The 12,667-nt window shown below is 36.8% G+C and overlaps 1 protein-coding gene across 1 annotated transcript in view; it reads left to right on the plus strand.

Annotated features, from left to right (window-relative positions):
* SH3BP5 (SH3 domain binding protein 5) overlaps positions 1-12,136 on the plus strand; it is a 66,353-nt gene extending 54,217 nt beyond the window's left edge. Inside the window, exons 5-9 of the mRNA XM_032235704.1 lie at positions 120-250; positions 2,396-2,438; positions 3,578-3,797; positions 7,619-7,876; positions 8,800-12,136. Coding sequence (XP_032091595.1) covers positions 120-250; positions 2,396-2,438; positions 3,578-3,797; positions 7,619-7,876; positions 8,800-8,975 — 828 coding nt within the window. The 3' untranslated portion in view covers positions 8,976-12,136. The remainder of the gene's footprint in view (positions 1-119; positions 251-2,395; positions 2,439-3,577; positions 3,798-7,618; positions 7,877-8,799) is intronic.
* Positions 12,137-12,667: the final 531 nt, after the last annotated feature.

Consider the following 12,667-nt stretch of genomic DNA (forward strand, 5'->3'; position numbering starts at 1 on the left):
TGGTTGTGCTATTTTGCCAGATACTACTTAGGCATTTGAGAAATATTGCCACTAAAAACAAACCAAGCTTTGCATATAGTATCTTAAATTCAAAAACATTTTCATAATGCTTTTTAAAGGTTATGGAAGCAGAGCAGACAAAAACTAGAAGTGAACTTGTACATAAAGAAACAGCAGCCAAATACAATGCTGCCATGGGCAGAATGAAACAGTTGGAGAAGAAGCTGAAAAGAGCTATTAACAAATCCAAGTAAGTTTAAATTTTCCTGGGTTCATGTGATGTTGTGATTGTTGAGTGGTTTTCTGGCATATGTAAATAGAACCATGAGAAACCATGAGAAATGTCAAAGGCAGCCTTGAGTCAACGACTCCTTCCAAATGTCCAATACAAGACAAATGCAGAAGTCACATATAGGAAATAAATATAGTGGAAATAAATATACTCAGCAGTACAGTGTGTGATTCAGTGCAAATCATTTAGATGACATTTCCAGGTAGGGATTAAAGAAGTCTTGCTTAGAGTTCCTTATAAATCTTCTGTTCAATCTGAATTAACAGCTATGACTTCCCTGGACCAGTGGTTTTAATCATTGGCTTGTTTCATCAATGAGGCTTAAGCTGTGGTTTAACTGTGCTTTTAAAATAATTGCCTGAAAAACCACAGGAAAATTATACTATGGCTTAGCCGCTGTAAAAAAGACCTGCTTGATGAATTGTGCTGTGCCCTGATATGTGATGCTTCATTTATTGATTTGAGCTACTACTATCTTGTGCTTGGAATGCCTTTAAGGATTGTTTAAAAATATATCTTAGTCAAATTATATTAGCAGCAAGATTATTGCTTGAAGTAACTTCTGGTACCAGTCACAATCATTTAAAACATTTAAAATATATCTATTTCATGTTTTTTTCTAATACCATCATTCAAACTCTAATTTTCAATTACAACTTAATTTTTATTCATACATTTATTCATATTCTTTCCAATCCTCTAATCCGTATAATTCTATTAATACACATGTTCACATTAAAATATATTCTTTCATTATTTAATCACCTTAATTCTAGCATTTAATTACTTATCATATATTTATATAATTCTATTATTATTACACATTGTTGAAATACTTTCATGAACTATTTACTTTACTTTCCCTTTCTTTTTCCTTTATCCAACATCTCTTGCCCACATCCAGATTTTTAGTTGTCTTTTTTGGAGGGAGGGGTGTTCCTCCCATACTCTTCTTTTAAATCTTTTAAGCTTTTTAGTTCATCTGCCGTTAAATTTTAACTATACATTCTAGCTTTCTCTCCCCTCTCCACCTTTGCCCACTGTCTATTTTTAAAGCTGTTTGTTATAACCCCTGTCTCTTTTCCCCAGCTATCTTCCGGTTTCTCCCATTCCCTTTTCAAATCTTTGAAGATATTTTCCTCCTGTTCTAATTCTCTATTCGCTATTAATTTTAATAATATCTCCTCATTGTTGTCTTCTCCTTGTTGGTTTCTTGGTTCTGCTGTCTCCTCCACTTCTGGTATCCCCATTCTTTCCTCATTGTCTTGGTCTTTGTTCCTTGTTCTTTGTATTATATTTTCCAGTTTTTGTTCTATACAATCAAATATTTGCATCATCTCCTCATGTTGTCCCTTCATAAAATCCTTAATATTTTGATACATCAGCTCCATTCCGTTATCTCCACTTACTTCCACTTTGCGTTACGTCTTTGCTTAACAATTGTCCACAAATTATTAAAATCACAATTTTAAATGTCAAGTCAACAAGCAATCAATCCAATTTAGAAAGAAAACCAAGGGGTTATCTATACCTCTTCCAATCACTTTTATTTGTTCAACAATATTCGGGAGTCTCTTGGCTAAAGTTATTATTTGATGTGTAAATCTCTAATGGTTTTAAAGTAGATGCTTGTAATCTAGTAAATATAGATGATTGTTCCCAAGATTGCACAGTTTTTTTCTTTTAGCAGTAGATGGCGCTCTAGCTTCAACTTGCTAGTCTCTCTGTGTTATTGCTGACAATTTATGGCAGCCATGTTTGCTGCCACTGGTCTTCGGATGAGGGGGCTTTCCTAGTCAGAGAGGAGAGATGTGGCTCTCCTCGACCTGCCAGGCGGTCCCCCTTTACTTCACCATCCCTCCAGTGTGGCTATGGCTCAATTTGAGCCTTCTGATGTGGAGAGGTTCACGAGCTGCAGAGCTCGTGATCTTCACTTCCGAAGGCACCGGAAGTACAACCGGAAGCTCCCAAAATCCACATATTGAAAATGATAGGATGGCTAGATTTTTTTATATCAGGATGGTAAATGGCTGATTGGATGGGGATTAAAAGGGAGTGCATTGTTCTACCAGTAATAATGCTGTTATGTTCCCATCCTTATAGGCCTTATTTTGAACTCAAAGCAAAATATTATGTACAACTTGAGGTATGTACTTTTTATTTATTTTATGTAGAAGATAATTATGTAGAAGATAATAAAAAGATAATGTTAGTTCTGGATTGAGTTGTGGAATCGTTGATATTTCTGTGCTTGGTTGTTTGCAGGTATTTCTTTACCCAACTAGGTAGTTATTGATTTTTCTTATTTAAAACCATCTGTCCCCCTCCCTCCCCCCAAAATAGAAAAAACATCCCTCACTATGCTTGTTACTGTTGTAGTGGTTGTCTCATTTTAAGAATGATGAAACTTTTATAGATGTGAAATATTCTGCATAAATAGGAGATATTGTCTTTTGAAATTTGAAGAATTCCCAGCATTTAGAATATTTATTTAGTTCTAATTAATTTTATATCATCTTTACAGGAATCAGATTTTTCAAAGTTTAATTATAATGTATTAAAACAATATATCAAGAAGTGTAGTAAGTCTTCTCATAGGACAGTTGATCCTATAGAAAAGGAGACAATCTAGTTTCTCTCTCCCCGCCCCTGAATATTGCTATTATTTGCCTTGTAGTGTGGAGAATGTAGACAATATATTTCACTGAGGTGAAAGTTTTGCTCTGAGTAATTGATAGCAGCCTTTTAGTATGGAGATGTTTTTCCTAAAAATAGTTAACCTGCACATATGTGGGGTGGTAGCTTTTATATGGTAATTTAGAAATATATATCCATGGTGAAAAATAGCTCCACCTGACAAAATAGCCCACAAAATGCATATATCAACATTTTCATGATGATTTCTTTAACTAGTATCCTCTTTAAGTGTTGGGCTCCCATAATCAATTATCCCATAAGTTATTGGATTGTCATGCTTGATGAGTCAAAGAAATCAAAGTCCAATATGCTGGAAGGATCTTAAAATTGGGTAGTGCTATTTTAAAGTTAGAATACTTCATTCTATATGTTATATCCGACAATTGTGTAAGAAAAAAAGAGTTCAATTCTCTGTAAATCTACTGATTGTGACAGCTTGATTATTTTGGTGAACAGCTTTAGAGAAATCTGTGGGACTTCATTAATATTTTTTGTCTCAAAAACAAAAAAAAGTAATGCAATTTATTGTATACGGATGTTTAGAAGTTTTTCTTTTGAGTAAGGAAGTCTTTCTGCCTGCTTCATTAGCAATTAAAAAAGATAGTGGATGATCTGCAAACAAAATTGGCTTTGGCAAAGGGTGAATACAAAGCAGCCTTGAAGAACTTGGAGATGATCTCTGATGAGATTCATGAGAGGCGGCGAGCTTCATCAATGGGGCCCAGAGGATGTGGTGTTGGGGCTGAAGGCAATAGTACTTCAACAGAAGACCTTACAACATGCAAGTTAGATTCAGATAATGTTTCCAGTAAGTAATAGAAAAAAGCATAGAGTTTTGGCCATGTCAATTTTGTTCAAAGGTTATATATCACCAACCAAGAGCTGGTCAGAAAGTGCCAAGTATCAAGGAGCCAATTATAATTAATTAATATAGTGTCAAAGTGATTTTCTATTTACCAAACAATTTTTCCCATTTCCATGGTACTTGAAAATTTCTTTTTGAGGTGTGGTTTATCAATTGTTGTGCTTTTTTACTTTTTTACTTTTTTGTTATGCAACTGTCTGTTGCTTCTCATATTTTGGGAGGACTCATGGGAATTTCTCAGATTTAGTAGAAATAGGACAAACCAGGAAGCTGGAAATCCAAGGAGAGGTGATTGTACCATGAAAAATAGGACAAGCAACATTCTCAACTTTGTTGTAATAATAGTAAAATTTTGCCAAATTTCAATTTTGACTTCGTTAACAAAGGTTTCTTAAAAACACAAATAAAATGGTTTAAAACAGGTATTAAAGATATTTAGCACAATTATCTATGAAAACAAAAGAGTTGGTTTTTATAGAAGCCGTAATGTTGCAATATTAGAATACAGTATTGTAGGCTAATTCTGCCCACTGCTAGGAGTTTGATCCTGACCAGCTCAAGGTTGACTCAGCCATCCATCCTTTAAAAATCAATAAAATGAGGACCCAGATTGTTGGGAGCAATATGCTGACTCTGTAAACCATTTAGGGAGGCTGTAAAGCACTATGAACTATATTAGTAAGTGCTATTGCTATAGTGGTAAAGGCATGAGGTTAGAAACTAGAAGACCATGAGCTCTCTGTCTGTAAAACAGATTATAGTCTGGTTTGGACACTGGACATGGCTAATATTTTGAAAATTGATGAAATGAAGGGCATAATTTTAGTATTTATCATTCTCTAGCTGCAATTTTCCAATGAAAATGGCATGACATGAGTGTGAATGGAGCGGACCTATTTTTATGACAACTCACTTTTTTTATGGCCTTCGGTGATTGGTTGAGGGAGGAAAATCACACCAATTTTATCACCTAGTGGTAATATGGAATGTTATACAGTGGCAAGAAAAAGTGTGTGAACCCCTTGGGATTACATGGGTTAAATTGGTCATAAAATGTGCTCTGAACTGCATCTAAGTCACAACAATAGAAAAACAGTCTGCTGAAAATAATACTACACAAACATTAGATGTTGCCATGGTTTAATTGAACGTAACATGTAAATATTCACAGTGCAGGGAGAAAAAAGTATGTGAGCCCCTAGCCTAATGACTTCTGCAAGAGCTAATTGGAGCCAGGAGTGAGCTAACCTTGACTCTAATCAGTGTGATGATATTGGATGTGTTGCTGACAGCTGTCCTGCCCTTTAAAAACACACACTTGTTTTAGGTTTACTGGTTTCAAGAAGCGCTGTCTGATGTGAACCATGCCTCGCAGAAAAAAGCTCTCAGAAGACCTATGATCAAGAATTGTTCATTTGCATGAATCTGTAAAGGGTTACAAAAGTATCTCCAAAAGCCTTGATGTTCATGCGTCCACGGTAAGACAGACTGTCTACAAATGGAGAAAGTTTAGCACTCTTGCTACTCTCCCTAGGTGTGGTTGTCCTGTAAAAATGACTGCAAGAGCACAGCGCAGAATGCTTCATGAGGTGAAGAAGAATCCTAGAGTGGCAGCTAAAGACCTACAGAAATCTCTGGCGCATGCTAACATTTTTGTTGACACATCTACAATAAGGAAAACATTAAACAAGAATGGAGTACATGGGAGGACACCATGGAGGAAGCCATTGCTGTCCAAAAAAAATATTGTAGCACGCTTGAAGTTTGCAAAAGAGCACCTGGATTTTCCACAGCACTACTGGCAAAATATACTGTGGACAGATGAAACCAAAATTAAGTTGTTTGGGAAAAACACACAACACTATGTGTGGAGAAAAAAAGACACAGCACACCAACATCAAAACCTCATCCCCACTGTAAAACATGGCGGAGGGAGCATCATGGTTTGGGGCTGCTTTGCTGCCTGGACGGATTGTTGTCATTGATGGGACAATGAATTCCAAGGTTTATCAAGACATTTTGCAGGAAAACATACGGCCATCTGTCTGCCAACTGAAGCTCCGCAGAGGATGGGTGATGCAACAGGACAGTGACCCAAACCATACAAGTAGTTCTACAAAAAAATGGCTTTAACAGCACAGAATACACCTTCTGGAGTGGCCCAGTCAGAGTCCTGACCTCAACCCGATTAAAATGCTGTTGCATGACCTTAAGAGAGCGATTCACACCACACATCCCAAGAATATTGCCACACTGAAACAGTTTTGTGAAGAGGAGTGGTCCAAATTTACTCCAGATGGTTGTGAAGGTCTGATCTGCAACTACAGGAAATATTTGGTTGAGATTATTGCTGCCAAAGGAGGGTCAACCAGTTATTAAGTCCAACGGTTCACATACTTTTTTCTCCCTGCACTGTGAATGTTTACATGTTATGTTCAATTAAACCATGGCAACATCTAATGTTTGTGTAGTATTATTTTCAGCAAACTGTGTTTTTTTATTGTTGTGACTTAGATGCAGTTCAGAGCACATTTTATGACCAATTCATGCAAAACTCCATGTAATCCCAAGGGGTTCACATACTTTTTCTTGCAACTGTATATTATATGATGTGTTATAATATTAAATATTATATTACCACTTAATGGTAACATGAAGCTTGTGTCAGAGTAGACTTCACCTTTTCCATTTTGATAAGAGGTGATACCTGTTTCCCCCTGAAAATAAGACTGGGTCCTATTTTCTTTTGGACCGCAAAATAAGAATTAGCGCTTATTTTTGGGAGGTTCTTTTATTTTTTTCACATGTATGGGAGGCCCACTTCTTCTTGCTTGTGGCAGAGCAGGAGGTCACATGATGTGCCAGTGCTGCTGTGAGGCAGTGGCTGTAAGTACCCTGCAGTGGCTTACCCCAGAGGCCCTGCAGCCAGGCCACCCATGCCCTGACACCTGCCTCATCTCGTAGCGACTCTGGGAGCTCTGTCCAGGACCCCACATGGCTGCCAGCCCACTTCTCCTTACTTATGGCCGCAATGGAGCAAGGACTGAGTGATGCATTAGTGTTGCGGTCACAAGCTGAGTCAGGGGTTAGGCATGGGTGGCCTGGCTGTGGGGGCCCTGAGGTGAGCTGGTGCAGGGGGCGTGGGGTAGCTCCATCCCCACCTCACCTTTGGCCATGGCTTAGCGAGCAATCAGATAGAATGGGTGGCCAGCCAGCTGCGCAGGCATTTAAGTAGGGCTTATTTGGGCGAGAGGGGAGGAATACATAGGTAAAATATGCTAGGTCTTATTTTTGGGATAGATCTTATTTTTGAGAAACAGGGTAGTACTCATAAGGAGCCAAGATGGCGCAGTGGTTAAATGACTGCAGTTCTGCAGTTCGGCTGTTCAAATCTCACCGGCTCAGGGTTGACTCAGCCTTCCATCCTTCCAAGGTGGGTAAAATGAGGACCCGGATTGTTGGGGGCAATATGCTGACTCTGTAAACCGCTTAGAGAGGGCTGAAAGCTCTATGAAGCGGTATATAAGTCTAACTGCTATTGCTATTGTATTGCTATTAATACATTGCTGAGAATAAACAATAGTTGATTGCAGTGATTTGGGATGGGGGAACAGAAGCCCGAAATGGGAAAATAATGCTGAATTTTGCAGTTTTGATCCAAGTTAAGAATTATATTACATTCAATTAATTGTGATTGAGATGGCCTATAAGCTTGTTCATTCTTTAATTCATTAATGCTAATTAATTTTTTTGAACATTTTCAGTGGCATCAGAAGTTTTTGAAGATGACACCTGCAGCAGCTTTGTGTCTGAAGAAGACTCTGAAACTCAGTCTCTATCTAGTTTCAGTTCTGGTCCAACAAGCCCTTTTGATATACCTGCTCAGTTTCTTCCAATGACTCGACCTAAAAGCTTGGATTTATCTAGCCCCATATCACTATCTGAATTTGGGGTATTTCCTCTTTTAGGCCCTCGCAGTGAATGTAGTGGGGCATCCTCTCCTGAATGTGAAATTGAAAGAGGTAAGTTAGATTGATGAAGGCAAAGCTCAATACAAGACAGAGATAAGATAATGGCTAAGGACAAACAGTGCAGATGTGCATATACTTTGGGAACAGTATATGCTGGTTTGTTGCCATATTTCAAAACAGTAGCTACAGTGAAAGCCAGAAAAGGTAACAAAATGATCTGGAAATTTTGAAGAAAGATGACAACTTTACCTGCATTTTGTAACATACAACTTCTCAGCCAGATCTGCACTAAAAATAATAAAGCCTTGTCCCAAAGGTTCTTTTTCAGGAGGCTACTGGGCTTTGTTTTTTCTTTGAAGATGTTTTGCTTCTCATCCAAGAAGCTTCTTCAGCTCTGACAGGATAATGGGGAATGGAAATATTTATACTGCTTGCAGACAGCTGGTAAATTGCATCCTTTTAGAGGGTAGTTGAAGCACTTGGAGGCTTATCTGTGGCCTCAAGGTCATCTGAGTAGTATTCGTGGTTTCTGTAGTCTGCAATTTTTCTCTAGAAATTAATTCCTACTCCCACACCATTCAGAGGGTATTCATCCTAAATTGTATAGCTAAAAGTCTATAAAGATTCTCAGTCATCCAGGTCATGGTTGTCCCAAAGGTGCTTTAAAAAAAACCCCAGTTGCCTCCTTGGGACAACCATGACCTGAATGATTGAGAATCTCTACAGACTTAAAGCCTTGTAGTAAAATGTATGGTTTTATGACCATCGAATGCAGTGGAATCAAGATTGATAGGATTTATAGTTTATTCCAAATTTTCCAAGTTTAGTGATTAATTAAATACCTTTTGGGGATTCAGAAGCACACATACTTTGTAAGCTGAATATGAATCCAACTCAAGTTATGATTATATTGTGGACTTTTACCCTTGTTTTATAGTCCAAAGCTGCAAAATCTTTCCATCTCATTTTCACAGGAGACAGGGCAGAAGGAGCTGAGAACAAGATACTTGACAGAGTGAACAAGAGTGTAGGTAGCAGCTCTTCTTCCAGTGGCCCAGTGCCGGACAATCAGTTGAAGCAACTTTCCCTACAATGCCTGAAAGTCAAGGATGGGAATTGTGCAGACAAACAAATAGTACAAATTGGGTGAAGTAATATCCAGGGGCTAATGAGGAATTAATTTATACACAGATGTTTCCTGATTGTCAGAACCTTGTGCCAAAAACTAATATGTGCCAAATTTTTAAGCCTTTACTGCACAATAAAGGCTTACACAATTGTTGAGGGCTAAAGTATGTACATTGAAATATGTAACAGAAATCTTGGTCAGGATAGAAATTTTAAAGGACAGAAATACCAATCCTTAAGATATTTTGTAATAGTTTGGGAGAAGCAATAACTAATATGAGTCCTCTATGAAATTTAGGGCACTCTGGCACTCAGAGCAAAGCCAGGTTGGGAGGATTAGCTGATATCTTGTTTATAATTTGAGTTGCTGTTTAATGCCGTAAAATTCCAGGATGCTAGCAGAATATCCTTTGAAATACCTTGTATTGTGTTTGGGTTACCAAAGGAAGCTGCTGCACGTAACAGAATTTAAGAATTCAGTCTTCCTATAGATTCATGAGGGTTGATACATTATACCTCAAAGGTAATTAAAATGTTAATTTAATTTAATCCCTTTAGCTTTTTACACAGCTGTGGGGAGGATATAGACAGGAAGATGTGTGTGTGTGTGTGTGTGTGTGTGTGTATATACCACACACATATAAAATGATGAAAACAAAATGGTCAGTGAAAACATTAATGTAGGATACCACTTTGTTGTGAAGTACCAATCATCATAATCACAAAGCATAGATAGGAAGATTACCCCACATCCCATCAAGTAAAAAAGAGAAATGTGCATGAATGGAATAATTGCCATAGCATTGATATGGGGAACATTTTCTAGTATCTCTGCATTATTAAGTATAGCATTTCAGGAGTAGTTAAAAGAGTTAGAAGTTAGTATTCTTTAAGTAAACTATAAACAAGATAGAAAGGAAGCTGAAGCATGTAAACAACAACTATTAGAGAACTGGAATTGATGCTAGTAAGAAATAGTTAAAAGCATAAAGTTGCTTTAGTAAACTAGTTAACTAGTAGTTAACATTTCTAAAAATTGGCCTAGGTCATATTTAATGAAGCATTACTGATAAGCAATAATCCTTTCAATATTTTTTTTAAATTTGGCTTAATTTTGTTATATTTTGTCAATGGTATGTGTATATTCTTAAAACAAATGTAAAGATTATTTCACACTAAGTCTCCTCTGCCCTTTTTGTTTTCATGTGTAGAATGGTTATTTTTAATCTTTACAACTTCATTCTTCAAATATGTCTGTCTGTCTGTCTACCTTCCATATATTTTTTTTGCAAGGATCTTTGCAAGGAACAATTGGAATGGTAAAAATAAAATGAGAACTAGAAATGTTAGTAGTAAGTCTGTGTCTGTGTATAGATACTACCTGTGATAAAATTCAAAGTTTAGAGTTTACCTTTATGAAAACTATGAGATACAAAATTAAACAGTTTTGTTTCATGGATGTTATGACAGTCAGTAATTTTTCTGTGATAAATTCTGACCTTTACACATTACCAGCAATTATCAACATTTTAGTTAAGGGGGAAGTGGCTATATTCTATGTTTGCTGATATCTGTTATAAAGACCATTAGGGTTACACTACAGAACACATTGTAAATTTTTGTGCCTTCCCATTTTATTTGCAGTGCATTGGCAGATACAGGCATTCTAAAAGTTTTTTATGGTAGAAAACTTCTAAAATGGCTCTATAAGCCAAAGCACTGCAAATAAAATGGGAAGGGCACAAAACATACAATAAGTTCTGTAGTGTAACCCTATTTCTATGGAGCCACTTGAGATAATTTCTGTTGCAGATAGCCGAAATGGTAGATCTTCTTCCTATTAAGGACAACATGGCTAGTAAAGGGCAGGGGGAGAGTTAATTCTAGGGCTTAAGTGTGACTTCTCAATAATTGCTATGTCCTATAAGTAAATCATGTTGGCAGGCTAAGTTCAAATGAAAGGGAAAAGAATATTCAGTTTTTATACCATTCATAGATTTTCATAATCTGAAAATCTAGCTTGTGTGACTGATGTTGCTAGCAATAATGTAGAGCTTGACTCATAAACTTGGTTGCTAATAGTTTTGTTCTAGTCGATGAAGCATTCTGCACCACTATTTGCATGGCTTTGATGCTGGCATTTCCCCTAAATTTGTTATTCAGCTTCATAAGAAAGGTCGAGAACTGATTAGCAGTATGCCTGGTTATTTCATTTTGTCCAAATCAATTAAATCTTACTTTATGTATCTATGAAATATTAAGATAACCTTGTCATTTTTTACTGTGTGAGCACACTGGCACACATTAAAAATGAAATTCTGTTGCTTATTCTCACTATATGTACACTATAGAGAGTTATCATTTATATGTGTAATGGGCAGACAAAATGTATTTACATACAAACATTCATAGGCAATTCAGAAGATGCATGAAAAATTGATGTTCTGTGGAATAGTCCTAATTCATCCTTAAATCAATTATCGTGTTCTTTATTAGATTACTGACTTACAACTGAAGATCTGTCTATATAACATTGCCATCTCATTAATTGCCTTAGAGAACTGGATCCATATATATTCTTCCCCCCAGAAGTGAGGCAGATCTTTGAAAAGGAGTAAAAGCATGGCTTTGTGCCCTTGTGTGGGGAACCTGCAGTCTTCCGTGCAGTCATGAAGTTGAATAGTGCCGTGGGAGTCCGCCCTTGGTAACTCTTAATCAACTTATAACATCCACAGTGCTGATTGGTTTAAAGTTCACTTCTAGGAAGCTGCATTCATTGCTAAGAAATTTCTTGCTTAGTGGATCATGACTGGTGTTTGGGCTGCTGAAGGGAAAAGGCTTGGCTGTGCTATAAAGTCCTATCTTGCAAATATCTTCAAAGATTTAAGGCTTTCTTCTATTGGAGATGCAAGGTTCTTAATAAAGTTAGCTAACCAAATTTGTGTTTCATTTTAATGTTTAAAAATATTGATCATTCCTAACTAAACTTAGATTTAAAACAAAGTTTATATTGGAAACAGTTTGATTTAATCTTTCTGTCCAATCAGAAGACTAATGCACAGAAAGTTTACTTACGTTTTAAGGACTCAAGGGAAAGCTCTGAAAAATGATCTTATTCTTTTGCATAGATAAAATCAAGCTAAGAATAATTAATCAGATATACCAGCATACTATCATTGAAATATACAAGAAAAAGACCTTGACTTTCTGGTTTACTTCACAGAATTACACCGGTTTCACCTGTTTTATAAATTTAAGAAGCCAAATGGGCTCTTAGTTTGAGCAGTACCAGGGCCTAGAGGTAAAGAGGCTCACCTTCCACTTGGAAGACTGAGAGTTCAATCCTAGGCAGCGGCAGATGTTTCTCTATCAGGACAGAGAAAATATCTCCTGTGAACTCTACATTGATGTCAAGAAGGGCATATGGAGTAGGCCATATGGTCTACTCCTTTGCCCCAACGCCACCCTGAAACAAGGGATTAAAAGAGGAAAAAATGGGCTAGCTTTCTGTAATCCCATCCATCCAACCATTCACAGAGTTATATATTTCTCTGTGAACTCTACACTTGTAACAAATACTGTTGATGGGGTATAAGACTCATTATTTCCTGACGTGCTGGGGAAATTGGCCGTAATAGCAAGAGTTCAAGTGTTTGTGTAGTTTTAATACAATTGAATTTCTGGTGTGAAAGCATATTGGAGGATTTTATAATA

Source organism: Thamnophis elegans, chromosome Z (genome assembly GCF_009769535.1).
Source record: "Thamnophis elegans isolate rThaEle1 chromosome Z, rThaEle1.pri, whole genome shotgun sequence".
In the NCBI taxonomy this organism is placed as follows: Eukaryota; Metazoa; Chordata; class Lepidosauria; order Squamata; family Colubridae; genus Thamnophis; species Thamnophis elegans.